This window comes from Zingiber officinale, chromosome 6B (genome assembly GCF_018446385.1).
Source record: "Zingiber officinale cultivar Zhangliang chromosome 6B, Zo_v1.1, whole genome shotgun sequence".
Lineage (NCBI taxonomy): Eukaryota > Viridiplantae > Streptophyta > Magnoliopsida > Zingiberales > Zingiberaceae > Zingiber > Zingiber officinale.
Window position 1 is genome coordinate 85,606,469 of NC_055996.1, and position 26,280 is coordinate 85,632,748.

Genomic DNA, 26,280 nt, shown 5'->3' on the forward strand with positions numbered 1-26,280 from the left:
TTATATTTTATAATGGCGTAGCAAGTCTACAATCACGTTAAAAGTAACAGTATTTTCAGAATAAAAAATATAATGGGGGTGCTTATTTAATAATTTATATAAAATGTGGGCACCATTTTAATTTTTATCCAAAATTATTTGAATTATTTTGGTGAACAGAGATTATTGACGGTCAAAGTGTTGATGCCAGTGATGCAAGAGCAAATTAAGCAGAAGTAATATAAATTACGGCAATCACAGGAAACCATACACGCGAGGATATCAACCCTATGAAAAATGTGAAAGAAGTGACAACACATGACATAAATAAAGTGCATAAACTCCACCGTCTACAGTTCGTTGAATCTAATACCAAGTAAATGAGATTTTGAGAAATAACTAAATAAGTCGTCTCACATTCACCAATTGTAACAACACAAACAGCTCATGAAAATCAATTGTCTCACATTATGACAACAAATTTACAATGGAGATCTGATATTGCAATCACACAGCCCTCAAGTATAAGAAGATGGTATGAAAAAATTCAGTGCACGAGCAATTCACTTTCTAAATGTATACATCAATCAATCTTCACGATCGAGTCGCTTCTTCCTCAACAGCTCGTGGATTGCTATCGAGGAGAGTTTCAAGTGACCTCAATTTTCTGTTCCTGACTCTCCCAGCTTCCTTCAGCAACTCAGCTAGCCTCCTTCTCTCATCGTCTACCTCGGGGTAGGCGGTTCCCAGCTTTTCCTCTCGGAGTCCGACGACATATTCCAGGATATCAATGGCTTCATCCGACCTGCATGCAGTGTGCGATCAGCATTTTCACAATCAACAGGAATAACCAGACAGATTGACGACAGTACCTTCCCATTGCATCATAAGTTCCTGCAAGATTGCCGTACACTCCCAGCGTGTCCGGATGACACGGCCCGCATTCTTGCTCCAGAATGGTTCTGGCTTCCTCGAATAATTCAGCTGCCTCATTAATGGCGTACCTCTGCACGCAAGCTAAACCCATCTGGTTCAAAGCAATTCCAAAGAAAGCCGATTTCTTTTCCCCACAAGCCCGGAGCTTATCGATCGCCCTCTTGAATGACAAATAAGACTCGCCGTAATCTCCTCGTATATAGTACAGCACGCCCATCTGCGCCTCGATCCCTGCGACGGTGCTCTGCTGTCCCGCAGAATTATCATACATCTTCAAGGCCTTCTGGAGTAACTTGATTGCCTGCTCATGGTCGTTCATGGATTCGTATATCGCAGACACATCAGTCAGGCCTGCGGCAATCTCCTCCGCAGAAGTCCCCGGAACGGGCTTGGTATAGATTCGGAGAGCATTTTCACAATACGACTTGGATTCCTTTAACCTCCCTGTTTTGTTGTACAAATCGGCAAGTCGTACGAAGACGGATGCGACAGTCGTGTGGTTAGCTCCTTTGGTCGTCTTGTAGAGATTGAGGGCTTTCTGGTACGCAAACACAGCCTCATCGTATCGCCCCAGTGAAAGATAGATATCTCCGATGCTGCAGTCGACTGAAGCAACCTCTGTTTCCCGGCCGTCGGCCGCCATCGCCATGCTCACCGAAACTAAATGCTGGAGAGCTACCTCACGGTGGCCCTTGGTGTCGCAGATGAGACCCATCAGTCTCCTGTCGGCTGTTTCTTCTAAAGACGACGGCTCGCCTTTCTCCCTATGAATGTCGAGAGCCATCTGGCACAATCTTTCCGCCTCATCGAACCGCAACGCTTGAACATGAGCTTCGGCTAAGTATCGGCAAGTTTCGCCGACCCGAGGATCCATGTCTCCGAGTGTCTGTTTCTGAATTTCAAGTCCGGTGGAGTAGCATTGGAGCGAACTGTCTAGCTGACCCAGCATGGCATAGATATCGCCCAACTGCATGTAGCCAGAGAATTTGGCGAGGGCATGGTCTTGGCCTTGTTCGAGCACTGGAATTTCGATCGATTTTTGAAGAACAGGGACAGCCTCCGCGAACTTTCCTAATTTGCAATAGATGGCTGCTGTGACGTGCAAACTCATTGCCAAATCCAAGCTCGGCTTCTGGCGACCGGCGACTTTCTCGAATGACTTGGCTGCTCGGAGTGCGTACTTCAGGGCTCTTCGCGGGTTGTCGGAAGCAATCAGATCTCTGGCGTGCTTGAGATAGAAAGGGCCTAAATCAGGGTTTTCTAAACTTGATTCGGATGAATCCAATATTGTCCCATTCTTTTTCTTCGTGTGACTATCTCTCGCATCCGATGCTGCTTCATTCTCAGGAGAGTTCTTCTTCTTCTTCATGCTGGTCTTTGTGGATGCATTGGATTCTGATTGAGCCTGCAAGTGCAAAGGTCCTTTCGACTTTTTCGATGATCCAGAAGCTGAGGCATTTGGGGCTTGTTTCTTATCTACAGCGCCATTTTCTGCTTCTGTCACATCGGCGGCTTCCTCCTCTTCTATTGCTCTGATGGCCTCCATCTCTGCGCCGACTAGATGCCGCAGCTCTGAGTCAATTCTCGATTCCTCGCCATCAGAACCAAAGCTATGACGAGACTCTGATCCGTCACTGGAGCTTTCCAAGTCCCGTACATTGTCGAACAACTGCTCGATTGTCGGCTCGTTGTAAGTCTCAGCTGGAGCCTCCCTCTCACTCGGCGAGGCTCTCAGGTTTCTGGGCGAGGAGGAGTTTTCTTTGAAATTCGAAGAAGTCAACTCGTTTGGAGCTTCGACGTTTGTAGTGACTCCGTCCATCGGAATTCCTGGCATCGCCGGACGGGACCACCGGAAGAAATGGAGGACAACCACCACAGTCGTCTATATTTCCTAGCACATAAAAACGAAGATTTAATCATGATTTATTATCTGAAAAGAAAAATCTTCAGCCTGTACAGAAAGGAGATCTTTATGGAAGAACTACTCGGCTAAGAATTGCAATAAAGACGGCAGGAATCCAAAACGACAGCCGTCGTTGACATACAGAAAATCCAGAAGTAGCAAAAGGGAAGGTCAAAATCTTCGATTTCAACAACATAATTGATGAGCGATGAATCATATTTGATTCATGAACAAATGGAAAAAGAAAAATCCATAACACATCTGCCAATCACCGGCGGCCAATTTAGCTTCAGATCCCGCGGTATTAACTTCCACGAAGCTCATCAAGTCCAACTAAAGAAACACAAAAGGGAGGAAGAAATCCACAAATCCAGAAAGAAAAATACGCAAGTTCTCAATCAAAATAAAAAAAATTTAAAAAAAAAAGCAAGAATAAGACGAGAAATGTTCTGCAAAGGATCACGTACAGTCGATTCTCTTACACTAGACTTCCGCCATCAGAAGCAAGGGATCACGTACAGTGGATGAACTTGTAGCTGGAGAAATATCATCTAGCATTTCCCTTCGATTCTCGAACGGTGGAAATCAACGAAAGAATACAAAGGACAAATTGACGGTATTGAGCCTAGAGAAAAACAGAGGATGATTCTACAGAAGAAAAGGGCGGTTGACGACGAAGTGACGGATACGCTTATTAAACAAAGAAGATGGTGATCGGTCAGCTGCTTCAAATTCGTTGGCCAATCAAATCACATTAGGTATCGATTTCTCCGATTAGACCTTTTGGATTTCGCATGCACCATCCGTCAAATTTAATACATTATCATCTACCGTCTCGCAATCATCTACTGTTCTTGATTACAAACTTAATTTATTAAACACTTGAAATTCTATCGAGTCGCGATTAGTGCATAGCCAGTGCAATTGCTCGAACCACGTCTGACTTTTTTTCAAAAAAAAAAAAAGAAGACAGTTTTTTCCGAGTGTTCGAACAACTTGGAGCCCAGCTGTGCGACAGACTGGCCTTCAGAGGGCAGCACATGGACAGAGACTCCCTTGAACCCGATTAAAGGAGTGGGACGAAGACCTACGTGCATTTCGTACGATGAAATAGAGTAAAGTAAATATAATTTTAATGGCAGTGGAAATGTGGAATGGAAATAGTTTACGTCGAGTTTAACCCCTTGTCTTGTGTTTGGTTTTGAACATCAATGCACGTCACATGATCGTTGTTTGGTGCACATTAATGTGGCGGTGATGAGTAACGAGGAAGGATTGTATATTAAATGGTGTAGAAATGGGAGAGTTTGCCGGTCTGTTACTTTGTTACGTATGTTAATTAATTGCCTCGGATGCTTCCACAGAGATGTAAAGTGTCTACAATATAAATGAATAAACAAGTAAAGTTAATTTGCTGATGGAATACTACGAGTTAGTGACTCTTTAAGACTTGTTTAATTTGAAAACAATGGACCTTGTGAAAAGGACGACACTTTTTAAATGAATTATTGGGTGCTCGTGGAGTTGGTGCCATTAGCTGTCGACGATTTCGGTGGTGTTTTTAGAAATGATTTACCTGTTTTTTGATTAATGAGAAGAGAATTACATAAGTTTTGTCCTCTTAACTTTATCAAAGTCAAAAAGAAGAAAGAGCGAACGGTGTTGCCCTTGATGTTGTTGATGAGGAGAGGAATCTATCATTAAAGCGTGAGGTGGGTGGGGGTGCGCTTGCAATGGCCCCCCCATGAGAATTTCCTCTTGAATGTCTCATGAAGATGATAAGCTCAAAAGCATGGTTGTGTGAGGATGACAGGGATTCATGCAAAGGCCATGGATCCGCTTATGTCGTTGTATCATGTGATCTTGCATCAATTCTTTTTCACAGTATTTTTCATCCTTACTTCCTTGCTGTTGGTCAAATAAAAAAGCCGAGTTGAGCGACCACTACCAGGCATACAACTAAACATAGTGATGATGATGATTGATGAAAGAGGTCATTTTGATTTTAGTTTTTTAAAGGTTATTATGACTGAATAGTGGAAGTTTGTTCGAAGAGAATAAGGCACACAATAAAAATAATTGAAATAATTTGTTTTAATATGATACAAAACACAGGGCATTAACTCCCAATTCAATCTTTTCAATCAATCCCCACTTCTGCGTAGATGATGACACAAACATTAAATTTGGACTAATAATACCATTTCAGACTTCGCTCACCTGCTGTTGACTTGAATCTATCAGTTGTCCATCTCGCCTTCCAATAAAATGTTTTAAGAAATTTAAGATGTATAGAAAGTTAATAGAAGCCGCTTAATTGCGAAAAGATCAACACAGCAAAAGTTTTAGCATTCATAAAACCAATGCAGCATAGAGCTAGGTTGCACCGATTGTGCCCAATAGTTGCTTATAAGTTCTTGTTCAAAATTTCTGCAGCAGTGCCATGTGACTTTAGTAGGAAAGGAGCTCCAAGAGAAATTGAGGAAAAGCCAAAGCCTTCTGTTCAGATCTTAAACAGAAGGAACTTCAGAATAAAATTAACTGATATGAAGAAGCATGCCTTGTGTTGTCCAAGAACTTCTGATTTTGCTCTTCAAACTTTTATTGATAAAAAACCAGTTGAGTTGGATACTGTTCTGAAGCATATAATCTGCAAGCACTAATCAGGGAGTTTCAGCCTCTCAAACAGAACGAGGAAGCTCTGCTCAGGTACAACATATAAAAATCCAAGCTCTGTGCCTTTGACGTATGGTCCCAGACCCTGTATAGATAGTTGGACATGGTTCAAAAGTGAACTCTACTAATTATTTAACAAGAAATATTTTTCGAGAAACATTCTTACATTCAGAAACATAAAGGAAGCTTATCCAGTAAATAACTACTATATTAAAAAGGCTTTTGCATTAATACAACTGAGGCTGCAAGGTTTCATAAAAGAGAATGACAAAGAAGATGATCAAAGGAGTTAGAGGTCATAAATCATCAAGTATTTTGTTTTAACAATGATATATATACAATGCATACACGTATTTATTCCAGTTGCCAAGCAAGCTGTTATCCATTACTGAATTTAGACTTTAAACAAGCAACCTTGATTTCATAAGCACACATCCAAACCCAAGAACCTTGATTTCATAAGCAACCTTTAAATATACCTAATTTGACAATAAACCCAATTGATCTATTTATTTATCCACCCAAAATGCTGGTTACCTTAGGGCATCTCCAATGGTTAGAACTCTAAATGAGCTTTTTTCAGGATCCCAATATGTCACATCAACAATATGAAAGCTCATTGAAATATCTTCAATGATTAAAGCTCTAAATGAGCTTTCTTATAATCCAATTCATAGCATGAGTTGCATGGCTTCATGCATATTGCATCAAATTCGAGATAAAAGAGCAGGTTTATGTTTTCACTACTGCTCTTAAACTACAAACCTCACCTCACAATGGTTCAAGACTTTTTATTCAACTTTTTAGATTTTACAAACCTCTCATAAACCTTGCATTGGAGATGCCCTTACCACAAGTAGTTACTTTGAAACAATCAGCTAAATGTAGGTTACCTTGCCATTAAACAGCAACAGTTCTCCACTAACCCATTGTGGATTCTTAAACCCAGCTTCGGCTATCCTACCTTCACCTTTGTAACTTGCAGCCTACATACAGGAGAAGGTTTCCAAAATTGAGATTTAACCTTTTAATGTTTTTAGAAAACATGGAATTTTGAAGAAATTCACAAATATTTTCCTTTGGACAATATTACAACTAAGCTTTTGAAAGCATGATAAGGAATTGAAAATAAGAATTTACCACACCAAGCTCCTCTGGAAACATTCCGCGGTTGGTTAAACGATTTCCCTTACCAATTTTAGCGCGAAAAGTCACCTGCTGAATAACCAAGTTAGAAAATTGTCTAGAATTCACCAATTCCCTTGGCAAAGCAAAGAAATGACATACAAACAACATGCCTCTCCAGCTGGAACATTCAGATCTCCAGTCAATTTTACTGCTTCAACATACTCGAAGAAGTCCATTTCAGACCCAGACTCATCAGTGTCATTCCAGTTACCATATTTGTGCTGTAGCTGTACCACTTCAACGCCATAAGGGCCAAAAGCACCAACATATAGACCTGGATGGAACAGAACGCTGGACATGATATCACCAGGAAAGATTACTGACATATAAAACTTGAAAAACAAACATACCATCAAATGGATCAAAGCTCTTATTGTCAGTAACAATCCGGCTGAAAACAGTTGTTTCAGATAATCTATTCCTTCTCTGAGCCTGGCTGATTGCAAGCTTCATAACTTCACGGACTTCTTCAGAAACCTAAAACATGGTAAAGCACAACAACCATATGCTTGTCTTAAAAAACACAACATATACAAAATGCTTAAGCATGCATCATGATATTTAAAGGAAGGATTGAGTTGAAAAGTAAGAATTAATATGGGGAAAAGGCTAAGCTAAATACACAATTCAACAATTGAACCTAGGAATGTGTGTAGATATGATTGAGAATCTCCATGGAACATCAACCTGTTCCCATAAAGGAAACTACTTGAAACAAATACTCGACTAGTCATGTGTAGAAGTAGCAGTTGTTTAAGATAATGAAAGCTTTGAAGTGCTCTTACGTGTGTATACTAACATATGCATACATCTGCAATTTGAAACTGGAAAAATAATCAATAAAAGAAATTATATAACTTGATTATGGAAATTATTTTCATATATGTCAGAATGGATCACTAGCAAATATGAAATCTTTTTTCTTTGAGAGAAAACTCATATAGAACCTTTGAAATAGCTTTATCTGAACTGAAGAATGCATTTGCCACATCCGGCGGCATAAGGTCTGAGGCAGATTGGGCAGCCATTGCTGCAACCCTGATTTTTGCAGGTTTTCTTTCCACAATATTTGAACCAGCACTTTGTCCAGGAAGATATAATGTGAATGAGTCCTTAACTACATATTCCATTTTTGCTGGTACTCGTCTGTACAACTTTGTCACAGAATCTTCCTTATTATGAACAACTCCACCAACAAAAAGCTTTACAGCCATATTTTTACTTCTTTCTGCAAATTCAGGATCCTCACCATCTGAGACTCCCTTATTATCTTCTAACTTACTGCTGTCATCAGAAGACGCATCCTTCTCATTGTCTTCCTGCAACAACTGATCTGGTGATTCCACATCCATCTTCATTTCCTGAGGGGCAGAGGTGTTCCTTAATTTAATATTTAAACCAGGAATTCTCTCTTTGAAAAAGCTAATAATGCTCTTCAACCCTTCATCAGGATCCTTGTTGTTCTGTTCGTTGCTCAACTTAGCTCCATCTCCTTTGTTTTCTTCTTCTACATATTGGCTACTTTTGTCTGGAGCCTCAGTAGTTGGGCTAGTGTTGTCGCTGTTAGATGATTTAGAGGAGACACTTGTGGAGGAACCTTCTCCACTTCTCGAAGTTGATGAATGGGACAAGGTTGAAGTTTCTTTTACTGGCTGCAAGGCTACTACCTGTCTAATATCCAGTGTCAGATGTGATTGCATAATTATTGCAAAAGGAAAAGGCATTATATCATAGAGGGGATACCTGTGTTGTGTATTTTCCAGCTTCATCTTTGACAAGAAAGACTTCAAATAAAGGGGTTCCTGTTGATCCACTTACCAGTTGCCTGAAAGAGAAAGGTAGAAGCTATAATTGTCAATCAAGGGCCAAGTGAGAATTCAAAAATCTTACCTTGGATTGTAACTTTTGGCTACATATCTTCCAACTGCAGGAGTTATCCTGACTATTCTGCCAAAAGGATCATCAGAATCCTTAGAACAGCCAAACCACCAACCAATCTGAAGAGAAAAATAAAACTAAGAATAGCCTCTCTAAACTTGCTCAACAGCAATTCCATTACTTGGAACTTAAGATAAGACGTGGGTGCACGATGGTTGGTTACTTTGTGTTGAAGTTACGCTGGTAAGGTTAATTCAAAGTCTATAAGAGCAATAATCTGGACCTAAATTATTTTCTTTGGTTCAGTGACAAACATTTTACAGAGAATAGTATGAGCATCAACGTTTCAATTTTGTGTGAAAGCTTGCTAACACAGGATACAATGCAGAATTGCATTTAGGTAAAATAAATGAATACACATGTGACAAATTTGATAAACAATTCTAATGATCAAGAAGTATGCTAGTGTCCAACGAGTTGCTATTTTCTGGACATATTTCTGTCAAGGATGGAAAATATTTAAAGGGAACAACAGAAATCAAACATTGTCTAAGGGTTACCAGGCACATGGTACCAAAGCAATGCTTAATTACCTCTTTTATTTATGCCCACTAGAAGCAATATTAATACAGTGAGGGGGAATTATGCCACATGAACCCTACATGATTAACTTGGATATCCAATTACACCCAGTCTTCAGTTCCCATAATCAAGAATCAGTTACTGAAATTCCCATGGAAGAAAGACAAAGTTTGAAATTCATACCTTTTACTAGTCTAGCCAATGATCTAGTTGACTACTCAATAAGGACAATATAACTTACATCTATCAGGAAGCTATTGCAATTAGACCACATAAGGAAAAGAATTTCACCATCATTTGAAATACTGCAAACCCACAGTTAACATCCACGACCCAGCCCACATTGCACATCACAAGTAATATGATAATCTAGATCAATAATCTAATGTGTCATTCTATGGCTTTCCTATTTCTACAGTTCTACCACCCTTACATTACTCATTAATATCCTCCTCCTCTTATAATGTCACATTTTGTTTTTGCTCTTCTTAACAATAGCTTTGCTACCTTTATCTTCCTCCTAATTTTTATTTTGCTTTCTCTTCTCTCTTCTACAGTTTGTTGTCACTGCTACTAATCTTGTTAATGTTATTAGCAGTGATTTCTTTGCTCTGTCAATTAACTTTTAGATTTTCACCATTTTGTTTGTGTTCCTTTGCTTTAGTTTGAATTTTGATTTGTTGCTTTCCTTACTTCTTTATATTGCTTTTTTTTTTTTTGCTTCTGACTGCCATTGCCATCCTTCTCCTTCAACATCTAATTCCATAAAGCTATAATACTACATAAAAGTTATTGACAGCTAGAAGAGAAAGGTTTTTGTACAAACTGCGTTATCTAAAACTTGTTTTAAGCAACCTTAGACTAAGAGATGGAACAATAAATAATACACGATCATTTATCCATATGTAGTTAGAAGAACTTTCAAGGAAACAACAAAGTGATAAATTCAGAAAGGGATAGAAGACTAGATAAAGTATACTCATGATGTAGAACCAAAATTTCATACAACCAGGAAATACCATCCCACTTCCAGCGAGAATACATAATCTCGATGCATCATGATAACGTTCTTCTGCTATAGCATACTGCGTATGATGAAACAATTAGGACAACTTTTAGATTCTCTTCAATAAGCAGCTGATACTATAAGAAAAGAGGTTCTGACCTTCAACTCAGATATAACTTGTGCAACAGTGTCATTTGCTGTTGCTTCTTCAATAGCCATTTTCAACTTGGCCGCTTCTAGAAAATCTTCCCTCTCGATAGCTTCTTCGAGTTGAAACTAAAAAATAAAAATACGCAGATCATTTTAGACCCATCAATATATTTGGACATTAAGAATTTTCAGCTCTTTCTAAATATTTTGCAGCCTCAAATGGGAACAAATGTTTGATGCCCTGAGTTATTCTCCATGCACAGCTTTGATATATAAAATTTCCATGGTCATTGTTAAATCTTGCACAAACTCTTAATTTAAATAAATTTAAACACATACTTTCAATTTTGTAACAAATCTAGCATATATTAGTTTAACATGTTACAAAACATTTTTATGATTTTTTTTAAAAACATTAATATATTAATTTATTTAATTTAGATTTAAGTTTTTCTTTAACAATCAAATAAGTAATATATTAACATTGTATTTACAAATATTATGTGTTAAATTAACATGTGTTAGATTAGTTATAAAATTAACAGTGTGCACAGACTTATGAGGATTAAACTTCATGCTAGATTTATTAAATCATTAGAAGTTCGTGCTAGATTTAGCAATCAACAAAAAAATTATTGAGGCAAAACATATATTCATTAGAATCATGGAAGGAAAAGTAAAATACAAAGATCCTTGAAATGAAATAGATTGTACCAGGTAATTTCAATTAGCCAATAAGTTTTAGAGCAAGGTTAGTGTCTGATTCAGAAAGTCTTGTCAGAAAAAAGGAAAAAAAATTCACAGAACTCAACTTTTCTTATATGCTTTCCCATGTTTTTTTTTATCTCATCACAATTACAAAAAAATAAGAAACACTCAAAAATCAGCAACAAGAGTGCACTTTCTGCTTGAGTTATGCTTTTCAGGTAGGTCCAAAATCACACCACTAGATTGAAGAACAGAAGAAGTGAATCTGCAGTTAAGAGATGGCTAATACAGTTGATAATTAACATAGAACAAGTATAAATGAAGCCTTCTTTCTCTTTCTGCTAACTACTATGAAAATCTGGGTACAGTTTCAGGATTTCTTTGGATCATCACAAGTCACAACAACACCCTATCAAGGAAACAAAATTACAAAATTTTAAAATTCAGGATTTAAATTTTTTCAGCTAATAAGCTCATTGTTGTCCACTAAGATTTTTCTCAGGAGTTAGAACATTCATCCTTAAATAAAATCAAGAAAACGATGTTTCATATCATAAGAGCTTGAAACCCAGCCTTTGGCTCTCAAAGTAGAGATCTGTGAGTCTTATGCATATTCAAGAAAATTTCTCTATCGTTGATAACATGTCTTGCCCTTTTCTATGCCTATCATCTCATTACATCTGATGTGGTGATATTGAGATGAGGACACGTGGGCAAGGGGGGCACTTTGGTCCTTCTACTATTGTAGGGCTTTTAGAGGAGGGGGGAGCGTCGAGGAAAAGGGGACTGGGGCGGTTCGTGGTTTCCGCCGCCAACACTGCCGAAATTGTGCCTCCACCGCCGCCAAGAACGCATGGTCGTCTCCTCCTCTCCATGCCGACACCATTGCCAGTAGTCGCCTCCTCCTCCCCCCTTTCTCCTCTACATGCCGCCACCAGTGCCGCTTCTCCCTCTAGGCATCACACCACGCCCGGCCTCTCTTGTTTCCTCCTCCGTCGATCGTCGGACCTACTCTCTAGGTAATTTCTCCATCAGAAGAACGATCCAGCCGCCGCTCCCCCTCGCTCCTCTGCTCCCTCTCGCGACGAGGAGGTCGACGGCCCCTCTCGCTGCCTTTGCCCTACGTCGCATCCAGCGGTTGCCGCCGCCGCCGCCGCTAGCGGTTGCCATCGGCCAAGCGCCTAATCCAACAAGTCGGCAACCGCCATCTCTCTCGCACCGGCAGCCCTCTGCCGGCTGACTTTGCGACCTCGTGCCGCCTACTCCGTCCGGCTCTTGGTTTACTATGTTCAACCTTCGAGCTGTTCGGCCTATGAGTCGTTGTTCTGTTTCCGGCCTTTGTGTTGTTGTCATATTCTAACCTGCGTGCCACTGTCATATTCCGGCCTACGTATCGCTGTCATATTCCAACCGGTGTGCCGCCTTCCGAATCCATGCCGCGTCCGACTCCATGCTGTCAGATCCAGCTCCTCATTCGCCTCACATTCATCTACTCTTCCGGGTCACGACGACTCGATATGCTCACCAGTCTACTAGAGGGCGCCCTCGGGCCAGGGTATGCTTTCCATGCTTATTCTCCACGCACTTCATTATTCTACCATTTATTCGGCTCCTTATATATTTTTGGTACCTGCCTCGAGCATCGAGGTACCAGGGACTGAGGCAACCCGATCACTGTATGCAGGTAGCGTTGACCAGAGGCCTTCTGATGACTTGATCAACATAGAAGATAGCTCATCATACCCTCCCCCTCCGGGTCATGGCAACTCGGTCAACATTCCAACCATTTCGTCTTCTCAGCTTTCAGACAGTATCAACATCTGACTAAAATTAAAAGGCATATCCTCGCCCCCAGGACGTAGCACAGACGGTGGGCGCATGACAATTCTGACGTAATGGCCAGGGGTCGATCCCCAGGGGTGATGGCCGACATGGTCGATCACACCATGCGCTCAATGACTGTGTACCTGCATGAACCTCCCTCCATATCCATGGGGTTGGCTCTAGGGAGGCTGTTAAGGTAGCAGATCTACCTTTAAAAGGCATATCCTCGAGCCAGGCATTGTGAGGCAAAAATCTGTACATTCCAAAACTTTTCTATGGCAAACCACATGTTTTTTTTTACTCTCAGCGCCGCTGTATCTATACATCTAACCAAAATTAAAACTTATATCCTCACGTTTAGGCATTATAAATGATTTTTTTTTCCTTCGGTAAAATTTGTGAATTAGCTTAATTACATAATCGTAGGTGTTGTAGCAGAACAACTTCAATCAAAATCTGAGGTGAAATCGAAGGGAAACTACGAGCACGGCTTTAGCAAAATACTCCGCAGACAAATAAAATACCATCAAAATGGATAACATCAGGAATAGAAGGGACGATCGAGAACTGCGCTCACCTTGAGAAGGGATGAGAAGCTTTCCGCCTGATCGATCTCGGAGAAATGCTGGCTCCAACGGTTCCAGTCCCAATCGTGCTGAATTCCCCCACTTCCTATGTTGGTGGGAACGGAGTCGCCGCGAAGGCAAGATAGGGCGGGAGGACAACGGTCGCTTTTCAAGGCGGGTCGGCGGGGCGACGGAGCAGCGAGGCTAAGGTGGCGCGCCTCCCTCAACGTCTGGTCGAGACGCCCTAAGCGGAGAGGCCTCGAAGGAGGCGCCACCGCCGTCGCGGCCCACGGGTTCGCGGCAGACATGGCCTCCTTCATTTTCTATGCTTATCCTCTCTTTCGTCGGATAAGAGGAATTTGGGACTAATAAGCAGCAACAATATTACATCATGTAATATTGAACACAACACGCGCGTTTCGGATTTCGTATAACACTTTACGTACGAAACTTTTAAACGGACGTCTATTTAGCTGCCACGTCATTTTATAACCCAAAAAAGGCTAATTTCTTTTCAAAAATATATAAACAAATTTTAAATGTTAAAATTTCTGAAAAATACATTAATTTTGAAAATATATATATATATATACAATTATCATAACGCCCCTCTTATAGAAGAGAAAAAAAAAGAAATTTTAAATTTATATTTAAAAATTATCACCGCAGCTTAATTATACTGTGTGCACCATTATAGTATTAATTTGTAAAGACTATTTACTGTACACCGTTATAGTATTAATTTGTAAAGATTAGTATCAAGATATATTAATTTTTAAAAATCAATACCATAATTTAATTATATCAGCCACTAGCATTCAAGGTGATGCTATTTTAGAGAGAGAGCATCAAGATATTTTTTAAAGACCAACAATAGGATGATGTTGATATTTAAAAATCAACATTAAATTACAAATCTCTAAAGACTAGTACTAAGAATGCTGAGTGTTGCTCTTAAAGATCAGCATCATAGCAATGACTAATATATTTAAGCTGTGATATTAATTTTTAAAAATCAATAACATATTGATTATTGTAACCATCAAAGCAGAGAAAATAAATAAATTTAATCATTCAAGAAAATTTAATCATTCTTTCTTGAAGGATCAAGAAAATTAAAAATATTACATTCATTTAACCATGTATTTTTTTTATAATATAGATATTTAAATATTTAATTAACCTTAGGGACCGATTAATTTCTTAAAAAATTTTATCCATATGAGTAAATTAGAACGGCTTATGAATCTCATAAATAATTTAAATTGCTTAAGAGTAATGTATCATGTGAGATTCGAACGGCTTATGAATCTCATCCTATGTCTTATCATTGTACCGTAATCTTAGTGTGTTTGACGATGTCTTAATTTTTTTATAATCAAAGTATTCAATTTTTTGAATCGATTAATTCTTGAGATGATTAACTTAACACAACGAATATTTTTTATCAGATATTAGGATAAATATGAAAGTATGATTATAAAACAAGAATAGAATCTTAGCTTATGTTTAATTAATTTTGAGATAGGTAAATTACAAGGATTTCATCCACCAATAATAGAGTATACAAGGAAGGATTGAGGTAATCTGCGAGGTATTTCACACTAGGTGAAAAACTGAAAATTGACACAAGACTTATTAATAATAACACTCTAGTATGAACCACATTTATCAACCGTCAAAGCAACCACAATGTAAGATTGAAGTTTAATTTAGAGCTGAAACTCTGAAAGACGTATACTTTAATTGATGTGGAACTTTAAATGAGTTGGAGGGCTCAAACCTCTTTTTCACTCTTAATTATTCCAAGTGCGCGTTCGGCTAACAGTGGGCCAAACTCAAAGGGTGATCGATACTTCTTCAAATATCGGTTTTAAAGTCCAAAGCGATCTATTTCCAATGTCCAAGTTGATTCTTGAATTTGGGCAAAGGCAATGCTGCTCGGTAAACAAATACCTACAAATCATTTGTATCAGTTAATTAAAAAAAATATATGAATAAAAAAAAAAGAACATCGCTTTCTTTCTGAATTATTATTCTATGCTGTGCGTCGCTTTCTAGGCCTCGCACTATGCGATCCTTATCTTTAGTTGGATAAGATGTGACGACTTTTTTCAGTTCATAATTGCAAAATCATTTCCTCCTAAATTTATTGGATCCCAAAAATTCCCAAGTCGGATTCAAGGGGTGGAAAAAAACACAGAGACATGAATTTGGAAAATTGATTTTTTTTAGCCGAATTAAATCTGATAGGAATCGGTATTTTCTTGGAACTCAACCGGTCTGGTCCGGTTTCCGTGTGACATAGACGCTACTCCCCATTCGAAGTGGAGGGCTTACCAATACCCAGTCATGATTGGACGGATACACGTACCTGCTTGTAACGCCATCGCTGCGGCTCTTACGTGTGTCGAGTGTGCAGCAGAGGAGCAGATCCTGGGTCCGCCATGCATGTCCTAATTCTAGCCGTTGTGGATATTCCTGTTTATCCGAATCAACGAACAGCATTTTCTCCACTTATGATAGGTAGAATGTAGTGGGGCCTTTCTTATCCTCCAATGAAAGTTCCCATATTTATCATTGGTAAATGGGGCTTGACATACGATACTGCATTGTCGGCCTTGTTACCGAACCGCTAGCGCCTTCAGTGAAACACTCGTCCGTCCCGGGGGTCCGTCGGGATTAGGAGATTTTAAAAGCTTTCGTCTCCTTCAATCTGGTTTCTGATTCCTCGATTTGATTAGGGTTATGGCGATGTTGAGGGCGGCGAAGCATGCGATGAGAGCGCTGGGATCGAGGGCTCCGGATGCGTCGCCTTTCGCTAGGATGCTCCATGTAATCTTGTTTCTCTGTCTTTCGATTGCTTTGTGTAAGATTCTTGTGGAGTTTTGTTTTGAGTAGGCTCGTAAGCTTCCCTTTTGTTTTGTTTTGTTTTGTTTTGTTTGTGCAATCTGGAGCGACCATGGTGCTTTGATGCATTTACATGGTCAGTGTGAGTGTCAAATGGCGCTACTTTGGGGATCCTCCCTCCACGGAGGAGTGTGGGGTGGAAATTGTTTGCGGCTAATATGTACTCAATTTTAATTAAGATCTGCAAAATTACAGCTTCCCTGAACTACATATATCGAGTTCATCTTTTGATACTTAATGATTGCTTTCTCAATTTACCTAAATTTTGATTCTTCTGTGTGATTTACTTCCATCCATGGCTAAGTTTCATCAAATACTCGAGTCTTTTTTTAGCCACCTGTTTTTCCCCCCTGTTTTTCTTTGTTTGGACTCTCGTCTCGTTGTTTGTATGATCTAAGAAAATGAGAAAAAAAAGTTCTATGATCTCCAGGGTCTTGTTGTTTGTATGATCTAGGAAAGTGAGAAAAAAAACTAAAATGGTTCTATGACCTCCAGGATACTGAGTTTGGAACCTATTGAACACACTTTTACTCAGACTTTGGTATCTACAGTCTACTAGCAATTGTTATCGGGTTGCTTTTGAACAATTATTCCGTTTAAAAAGGGTGTGCACGTTTTAAAGAAGATTTTTGGCTTGTGATCAACATGCAGGCTTCTACTGGGAGCAAGAAGATAGTCGGAGTATTCTATAAAGCCAACGAGTATGCATCAATGAATCCCAAGTTTGTTGGTTGTGTGGAAGGATCCTTAGGCATCCGGGACTGGCTAGAATCTCAAGGCCACCAATATATTGTCACTGACGATAAAGAAGGCCCGAATTGTGGTTGTTACTTTTGTGAAACTATTCTCACATTTCTTTTTTTTTAGAATCTGGAGCCACCATGTTCTTTAGAAATCTATTTGACACTTTTGCTTGAAACATAAAAGTGTAGGCATTGGAATTTAGTTCCATAGATTCAATAAATTCTTTAGTGTTGGGTTATTAAAAATTTAGTATTTTTTTTTAATAAAGTAAGCATTAATGTTTTAATTGTCAAGAAACTGTGATATTGACTTCCATTAAAACTGTTTGGACTTTGAAGTTCCTCTTACTTCCTTTGCTATTATTATATGCCCACATCTAATTCTGTAACTCTAAAATTTTAGGATAATTTAATAAAATGCTCTAACTAATTAATATAGATTCACTGTTTCTTCAAACATCTTACAAGATTAAATTCTTGTGTGTTCAGCTCTATGGTATGTTTGCTCTGGAAATTACAGTTGAACAAATTTTCTTTTGAAATGTTGTCCTCTTAACTGGTTTTCTAATTTAGAAAGAAACAAAGTAGTATTTCCTAGTCATCCTAGTTGTTGTTTCGCAGGTTTCAGGATATTGAACTTTGTGAAACTATTAAAAGATGAATTCCTTAAGTTTTTTCTATGTTAGTGATTTTTTCCCCCTGTTTATCTTGATTATTGAATTTATAAAGGAATTGACTTTTGCATTTGTTTCCATGCTAATTGCTCTTTGTTTTTCATGCTAGAACTTGAGAAACATATTCCTGATATGCATGTTCTTATAACAACCCCATTTCATCCGGCATATGTTACTGAAGAGAGGATAAAGAAGGCCAAAAACTTGCAACTTCTTCTGACTGCTGGAATTGGCTCAGATCACATTGATCTGAAAGCTGCAGCTGCAGCTGGATTGACAGTTGCAGAAGTCACTGGGAGCAATACAGTCTCTGTTGCAGAGGACGAGCTGATGCGAATCCTTATCCTTGTTCGGAACTTCTTACCTGGATATCATCAGGTGATTAATGGTGACTGGAATGTTGCAGCTATTGCCTACAGGGCTTATGATCTTGAAGGCAAGACTGTCGGAACTGTTGGTGCTGGCCGCATAGGGAAGCTTCTGCTCCAGCGTTTGAAGCCTTTCAACTGCAATTTGCTCTATCATGACCGCCTCAAGATGGAACCTGACTTAGAGAAAGAGATCGGGGCTAAGTTTGAGGAAGATCTTGATAAAATGCTTCCCAAGTGTGACGTTATTGTTATAAACACTCCTCTTACAGAGAAAACCAGGTCTGTTGCATTGTTTATTATTGGTCTACTTTCTTAGTTGTACAGAAAAGAAATCCATGAAATTGATAAGTATAGTTTATCATCTATTGGTTGTTGAACAGATTAACTTATATCATCCTTAGATGCATGGCCATTTTGCATAGCTTGCCTTTTTTAAGGAGAGATCAGTGTCAAAACAAGTTGACGAGAAGTACTGAGATGTTGAAAGAAATTTCCTAGAAGTTGACTTTTTGTGTACACAAATTTTTACTACTGAATTTTCTCGTGACTTGTGGAAGATGGAATCACCTGGAAGTGCAAAATAAAACTTGATATATTTTCTAAAATGTCACCTGGTGGTGCAAAATGAAACTTGCTATATTGTCTAAAGTATCTCCTGGATGTGCAAAATGAAACTTGATATATTTCAGAAGTTTGTTTTTTGTAGCCAGATGTAAATTCCATTTCACATTTTTTGGACTTGCCTGCATGATCGTAAAAGAAAAAGGATAATATCAGTTGAAGTGTATCATGTTCCCTGCAGCCATGAACTTCTTTTATTTGATTGTAATCCAATAATATATTTTTGCATTGTTTACTGCAGAGGATTGTTTAACAAGGAAAGAATCGGAAAGCTGAAGAAAGGAGTCCTTATTGTGAATAATGCTCGAGGTGCAATCATGGACACTCAAGCAGTAGCAGATGCTTGTTCCAGTGGGCACATTGCTGGTATGTTAATCATTAAACCGGTGAGTTTATAGGTTTCATTTAGGGGTGTAAACGAGTAAAGCCACTTGCGAGCTATTCGGGTCTCGGTTCAAAAAAAAAAAAAAGAAGATAGTTTGATTAGTTAACGAACTGAGCTTGAGTCTGATTTCGAGTTTGAAAACATTATTGAACCGAGCTTGAGCTTAATAGTATTTTGTTCGTGAGCTCATGAGCATATTCGTTTAAACTTTAAAATGAGCTATTTTTGAACCGAGCTCAAGTCGTTCAAACTAAGTCATTCGGTGCACACTCCTGGACGACCCTCACATCTTCGGGTGCCCGGAGCCCCTCCCGATCGCCCCGATTCTCAAAAGTGAATCGGAGCGCCTGGGAGGGGCTCCGGGTCTGTGAGGGTCTCCCAGGAGTGTGCACCGAACGGGTGTGTAGGCTAACAAATATATATATATATATATCACATGGATTATAAATATTATATGTTAACGAGTCGAGTTCAAACGAAGCTCGTTTAACTTTAAAACGAGTTATTTTCGAACTGAGCTCAAGTCGTTCAGGAACTATTTAATTTTATTACGAACCGAACTCGAGCTTAAGAATTAAAGCTCGAATCGAACTCGAGCCGATTTCAAGAAAATTACAGAAGTGAGTTAACAGTAAGATTGATGACAGGAACTAATTATTCGAACTAATGGATAGAACATCCTAGTATGTAAATGTGATGAAAATAACATTAATAGGATAAGCTGTGAGTAGTTAACTGAATAGACATATTTGAAAATATGTTGGTAAAGAGGACTTGTAGTAAATAGGAATGAATGGAAATAGAGAGGAATAACTGGTAGGTAGAAACTCCACTCCTATATCCCACACATTGCAAGATTTCTTAAGAATGCATAAAGATCAAGCAATCCTTCGCCTAGGTGTCATAGCATTTTAGGTTGATTGTGCCTTAACAGTTGATCATCATGGGCTTAAAAAGGGCAGCCTGGCGCACGAAGCTCCCGCCATGCGGGGTCTCGAATCATTGTACGCAGCCTTAGTCTACTTTTTGCAAGAAGCTGTTTTCAGGATTCGAACCCGTGACGTTTAAGTCACATAGCAGTAACTTTACCTTTGCGCCAATGACTTGCTAGGTCAAAAGGAAAATTTTGAAATTGACTTTATGATCGACCACATTTTATCAGTTTAGTCACCAAATCTCAGTCCAGGAGTTTAGCTATTTTTTTCAAACTTGACATGACTTGCTGTAAACCTGAATTCCTTTCCTTTTTCGGGTCAAAATCCACGGCCTTGTTTTTAAAATTTCCTATGATCATTCAGGTTACAGTGGCGATGTTTGGAATCCGCAGCCAGCTCCCAAGGATCATCCATGGAGGTACATGCCAAACCATGCCATGACACCCCATATTTCTGGCACTACTATTGACGGTCAAGTAAGTTGTTTTTTGTCTGGCCACTTGAATCTGTCCATTACTCCTATGCGGTACTGATGCCAAATTTACTTTGCAGCTGAGATACGCAGCTGGAACTAAGGACATGCTGGATAGATACTTCAAGGGACAAGACTTCCCAGCCCAAAACTACATTGTCAAGGAAGGAAAGCTAGCGAGCCAATACCAGTGAAAATAAAACTCCCAATGCCGGACAGTCTGTTCTCGGCCTGCTTTCTGAAAATAAATCCCTACGGATGAATCTGTTTGTCATCTTAAAAATGTTATCTGGGAATCTTGCGAAACCTTCATGAATTCATGTTCGCTATTAACGCGGCTGCTTGTGTTTGCAATTTAAAACTATGAGCTTCTAATTTACGCTCTTGCTTGTGAAATGTTTCGGATTTGAGTTAGATAATTTTTAGTATAATTCTATTAGCCAAGGATAATTTTATGAATTTAATATTCATTTCATTAGAAACCTGATAAAGCAAATTGCAGTTCAATTGCCCTCTGAATTAAGAAGAGATGTAACAACATTGTGATCAGCACCAGTTCAGATGCTAACAACATTTTTCAAACAAAAAATGAACACATCCCATTGCTAAAAGAGGGATGTAACAATTTAGAAAGTTATGTAAGAGTTTTCAATCTTTAGAAAATTTGTGGAAGCGTAAAATGTTAAACAGATAGCTCGATCTCAGCGTTGTCTTCCTTTTTCGGTGTGGATTTATAATAACAAGCATAGAGAACCAGTTGGGCAAAGGCAAGAATGACTCCCAAACCATTTGGAACCTGTCAAGAGAGGAAAACATATCAATAGATTAAGTAGCATTTCAAGTGCATATATAGATCCTTACGAGGACGTTGATGTCAAAGGGGAGGAGACCATAGGTGGTCCAGCAAACTGCATTAATGAAGCTGACAAAAGAGAGTGTGAAGGGCATGTATTCCACGCTTTTTGTCTGAATCACAAGTTTCTACAACACGTACGATATCAAATCCAAAAGATTAGATATATGTATAAACATGATAGAAATCCGCAAAGAATATGTATAATGAGAACTTCGTGTATTATCAGGATGCTCTTACCATCACTACAAGAGGAGAGGCATACATGCAAGTTCCAAAGATGATACAAAGAATGCCCACAATGAACGACCTCTTGGTTGTCGTGTGGGTTAATAGGAGCACCAGCAATACCACCACTAGCATGAAGAGAATCTCTATTGCCAATATCTTGAGCACTTTCAACTAAATTCCATAATTTATGTACATGTAAACTAGTTAAGGAAAAATTTAAGAGGCACAAACACAATGAACTGAAAATGAATACAAGGCATGCTATACTTACTCTGCCTTCGCGCGTAGCATAGGCGAAGAAGATGGAGAGGTATGTGGTCTCAAAAACTAATCCAATACCATTGATGGTGACGATGAGAAGGCTGTTGGGGTGGACGAAGGGGAGGCCATAGAAAAGCCAAAGCATGCATTGGAGCAACGTCGCGAGGTAGGGGATCGGAGAAAACTGCTCTACAGCCTTAGTTTTTATGATCTGTATAAATGTCGGCCTGTAAATGTGAATATGAGAGTACCACAATCAAAACGAGATACAACCTTTAAGTAATTGCAAATTTCAATCAAAAGTTGATAGAAACATAGAGGTATAAACGCTCACAGAGGTGACAAGAACAAGCCACAAGAGATGATATTGCCTGTAATACAATACATTTTTCACAAAATTAAAATATAAACAATAAAATAGAACGAAAGATAAATTACATATATGTATATAGGAAAACAATGATGCATACCAAAAATTCCGACGATGTTCCGGATGGTGTCCTGGTTCATAGTCATTTTTTTTTTGTCACTTGCTAATTAACTAGAACTTAACCTTCAACTTTAGAAATTAATGGAGAACGAGATTGGATCAATTAAATAACTTTATTATGGCCAAATGATTCAATTTAAGCAAGGGAAACTTATAAGAAAACCAAATTTAAAATAGATGGCTTGCCAATACCAAGAAGAAGAAGAAGAAGAAGAAGAGAGAAAAACTCGGCTAGTTAGGAGGCGGGGATGTCTCATGTTGCTCATGTTTCTCCTCTTCCAGGACAATTCTTTTCTCTCTCTTCATTCTTTACCGTTCGAATATTACACGCGGTTGGAGACGTAGAGATTGCTTCTTATTGTCTAATGTAAGTAGTTATAGATTTTCTAAATAAGTTGGTATTTCACTCACGTCCTTAAAAAATGGTCGGATTATCCACTCAATTTTTTTTAATATAATGTTAAAATTCAGTTGACAATGAGCATTCAAAGTCAATTGAATGAGCAATTGAGCTCAAATGTAAGAAGTCATGCTCATGCCATTTTGAATAATGAATATAATAAGAAAAAAATATATTAAATTCAATTTATTTAAAAATAAGAAACAAGGCCTCAGCCATTTTTTAGAAACAAAAGTTATGAAATCATTATATTGTCACATAACACACAAGGCAAAAGATTGCTTTAACTTTGATAAGATAATTTTTAGATTAATTTTATATATAGAACAATAATACTATGTTTTATATATAGTAAATTAATTTATTTGATGGATTTGAAAATTGTAATATAATATTAAAAATTAAAAGAATACTGTTTCTATTTAAATTTTATATTTCACTTCCAATATATACATTTGAAATTAAAAATCAATATAACGTTTAAATTTATATTTATTTTTACAAATTTAATTAATTTTTGCATTTAAAACTTTTTAAAGAATTGTGTTTTGAAAAATTTTATTTCAAAATTTTCAAGCTTTATAAAGGTTATATGTATTCTTTCTTCAAATTTAAAAAGAGAAAGAGTTTGAAAATAATATTGTGATAAAATAAATAAGTTAGTTAAATATACTCATTATTTTAATGAGTATATTTAACTAATATTAAAAGAATTTTAAAATAAGATTAACTAATACTAAATTAGAAAATGATAATAACTTTTGAAAAAAATTTAAATATGGTTTGAAAATAATTATATATGTATGGAGTTTAGTTATTAAAAAAAACATTTTGGATTTCTTTAATTATTTTAAAAATATTGAATGACAAGATCAATAACGTTGAAAACTCTGAAATATATTATTCCCTTTTTTTTTGTTCGATACGTTCAAAGCGATATTTATCTATCACACACTAAAACAAGAAAAAGATTGCACATAATAATGCAAATAAATTGCTTAGTCATTAATGTGAATTAATACAGGAAAACTTATATGCATAGTCATTAATTAGAAAAACAAAAGCGTAAACTAGTTTCTCCTAATCTAGAGAACAAAGAAAATATATATATCAGTTGAAATTAAATTATGTTTGCAAAGTATTGAAAACAAATTGCATAGTAAAATTCTTGAAACTTTAGACGGGTAGCTCCACTTCAGCTCTAGCATCGTTATTCTTCGATGTGGACTTGAAATAACAAACATAGAGAACTAGTTGAGCAAGGCCAAAGAGAGTCCCTAAACCATTTGGAACCTAATGAAAGAAAGTGATAGAAAAACATATATTAATTGATTGATCAAGATTATATATATGGACTTAAATATACAAATACTTACGAGGAGATTGATGTCGAAGGGGAGGAAACCATAGCTAGTCCAACAAACTCCATTGAGAAAGCTAGCAAGAGAAAGTGTGAAAGGCATAAACTCCACGCTCTTTGTTTGAATCACAAGTTTCTACAAAAGCATAATAATAAATTTATGAGACTCTCTTTCTCTCTCTATATATATACAATATAATTCATAGTTAAATTAGACATTGGATAGAATGTTCTTACCATCACCACAAGAGGGGAGGCATACATGCAAGTTCCAAAGATGATACAGAGGATACCCACAACTAAGGATCTCTTAGTGGTTGTGTGGATCAATAAAAGCACTGAAGTTACTACAACTATCATGAAGATCGCCTCAAGTGCTAATAGCTTCATGACCTTCAACTAAATTATATTTATATGTGTAGATTGGTTAAGGAGAAGTTTTAGATGGTACAAATACGATAGAGGAAAAAATATTGGGCATGTTATACTTACGCGACCTTGTCGAGCAGCATAGATTAAGAAAACGGTAAGATAGAATACTTCAAAGGCTATACCGATACCATTGATGGTAATCACGAGAAGGCTGTCGGGGTGGACAATGGGCAACCCGTAGAAAAACCAAAGCAAGCAATTGAGTAATGTAGCGAGGTAAGGGATCGGCGAAAACTTCTTCACATCCTTGCTCTTGATGATTTGTATATATGTCGGCCTATAAATCATGGAAGAGTTGCATTTAAATTAACATATGATCTTTCTAAGTAATTATCAATAACAAAAAAAAAAATCAAGAAGTTTAAAAGCTTACATGGGCGACAAAAACAAACCACACGAGATTACATTGCCTGCAATGAAGATAGTTTTTTTTAATCATATAGAATATGGAAGATGCATGAAATTATTGATTATTTTTTAAAGTATAATAAATGCATATACCTATTATTCCGATGATGTTGCGGATGATGCTTTGGTTCATAATCATCTTTATTGTAATATTGTTAACTCAAATTCTGATTTGTAAATCAATGAAAATATAATCAAATCAAATATACCTTTCCATTTCATTCAAATGAATTAATTAAAAAGAACAACATATTAAAAAGACAAACTAAATCAGATAATTTGTACGTACCACAAAGGAGGAGGAGGCTAATTATTTTGCTAGAATTTGTAATATCCAACAGTATATTGCTTACTCCTCTACTCTTCCACGGTGGAGCTGTCCCTCTTCTCTAGATGATCTTCCTGATGGGCATGCAAAGGTTACATTTTATAGTCTAATATATGACTTAGTTTGTGATATTTTTCATAATATCTATGGATAATGTTATAATCATTTGTTGGACTCAGTGAATTTCACCTTTTTTTTTATTAAGATAGGGTATTCCATTTTTAATACAAGAAGAAAAGTTCAAAATTATTTTAATTAATTAGCATTAGAGATTAAAAAAAAACACATGGTCTAATGAATGAATAAGTTTCAGTTAATCTAATGGATTAAATGCTAGGTAATAATTTGATAGATTCTTATTGAATTATTAATTTCAAATAATGTTTTCGAGCGAATCTTTTGGAAATAAGAGAATTTTTAAAGGTTTAAATTATTTAGATATTTAGTAAAAAAAAGTTTCATTAAATAAAAAATGGTTTAAATAATATGGATAATTAAATGAGTTAATTGTCTTGATAGTAATAACGTTTTTATTATTGACTATTAATTATCGATTAAGCAAATTATTAATGATAACAAATTCACGAGACAAAAATAAATATATCTATCTTAATAATAATAATGTTTTTTTATTATTGATTAATTCAAGTAATGATGGTAAGTTTATAAATAAATGTCTCTATTTTTTTTTATAATTATCAATAATATTTTATTATTTACTATAATTAATTATTGGGTAAGTCAACTAATGATAACAAGTTTATAAGATAAAAATAAATTGCTTAATTTTATTGATAATAATAATATTTTTATTATTAATTATTGATTAAGTAGAGTAATTAATGATAGGGAGCCCAGAAGATAAAAAATAATTTCACATATATTCATAATAATATAATATTGTGCTTAAGTTCTTATACATTTATTGTTGAGCTCTATCTCAAAGAGAATCGAGATATTTTTTATTTTTTAAATTCATGATTTTTTTCATATATTTTCGACATCTGATT

At 37.1% G+C, this 26,280-nt stretch overlaps 5 protein-coding genes across 7 annotated transcripts; 1 reads left to right on the plus strand and 4 right to left on the minus strand.

The window, feature by feature from the left end:
• Positions 1-375: 375 nt before the first annotated feature.
• Positions 376-3,501, minus strand: LOC121992941 (protein KINESIN LIGHT CHAIN-RELATED 2-like). 3 transcript variants are annotated; one of them, XM_042547586.1, is made up of 3 exons: positions 3,301-3,501; positions 852-2,806; positions 376-784 (listed from the first exon to the last, which is right to left on the minus strand). In XM_042547586.1, exons 2-3 carry the CDS (start codon positions 2,747-2,749, stop codon positions 574-576), a joined length of 2,109 nt encoding a protein of 702 aa, XP_042403520.1. In that variant the 5' UTR covers positions 2,750-2,806; positions 3,301-3,501; the 3' UTR covers positions 376-573. The 3 variants fall into 3 exon arrangements, with proteins under 3 accessions (XP_042403520.1, XP_042403519.1, XP_042403518.1); XM_042547585.1 differs by having other exon boundaries at positions 852-2,797; positions 3,286-3,501; XM_042547584.1 differs by having other exon boundaries at positions 3,286-3,501.
• A 1,375-nt stretch (positions 3,502-4,876) lies between these two features.
• LOC121992942 (protein EXECUTER 2, chloroplastic-like) lies at positions 4,877-13,765 on the minus strand. Its single transcript, XM_042547587.1, has 11 exons — positions 13,408-13,765; positions 10,308-10,424; positions 10,162-10,227; positions 8,573-8,679; positions 8,426-8,507; positions 7,630-8,349; positions 7,033-7,159; positions 6,793-6,956; positions 6,635-6,709; positions 6,388-6,480; positions 4,877-5,579 (listed from the first exon to the last, which is right to left on the minus strand). Exons 1-11 carry the CDS (start codon positions 13,714-13,716, stop codon positions 5,478-5,480), a joined length of 1,962 nt encoding a protein of 653 aa, XP_042403521.1. The 5' UTR covers positions 13,717-13,765; the 3' UTR covers positions 4,877-5,477.
• A 2,296-nt stretch (positions 13,766-16,061) lies between these two features.
• On the plus strand, positions 16,062-20,886 carry LOC121992943 (formate dehydrogenase, mitochondrial). The gene is made up of 6 exons (XM_042547588.1): positions 16,062-16,231; positions 16,958-17,129; positions 17,833-18,373; positions 18,957-19,081; positions 20,399-20,511; positions 20,588-20,886. The coding sequence occupies exons 1-6, from the start codon at positions 16,145-16,147 to the stop codon at positions 20,699-20,701; spliced, it is 1,152 nt and encodes a 383-aa protein (XP_042403522.1). The 5' UTR covers positions 16,062-16,144; the 3' UTR covers positions 20,702-20,886.
• A 303-nt stretch (positions 20,887-21,189) lies between these two features.
• Positions 21,190-22,368, minus strand: LOC121991182 (bidirectional sugar transporter SWEET6b-like). Its single transcript, XM_042545200.1, has 6 exons — positions 22,323-22,368; positions 22,187-22,223; positions 21,863-22,079; positions 21,601-21,762; positions 21,369-21,488; positions 21,190-21,303 (listed from the first exon to the last, which is right to left on the minus strand). The coding sequence occupies exons 1-6, from the start codon at positions 22,366-22,368 to the stop codon at positions 21,190-21,192; spliced, it is 696 nt and encodes a 231-aa protein (XP_042401134.1).
• A 1,550-nt stretch (positions 22,369-23,918) lies between these two features.
• On the minus strand, positions 23,919-25,081 carry LOC121991183 (bidirectional sugar transporter SWEET5-like). Its single transcript, XM_042545201.1, has 6 exons — positions 25,036-25,081; positions 24,908-24,944; positions 24,595-24,811; positions 24,340-24,501; positions 24,119-24,238; positions 23,919-24,035 (listed from the first exon to the last, which is right to left on the minus strand). The coding sequence occupies exons 1-6, from the start codon at positions 25,079-25,081 to the stop codon at positions 23,919-23,921; spliced, it is 699 nt and encodes a 232-aa protein (XP_042401135.1).
• Between the last annotated feature and the right edge of the window lie 1,199 nt (positions 25,082-26,280).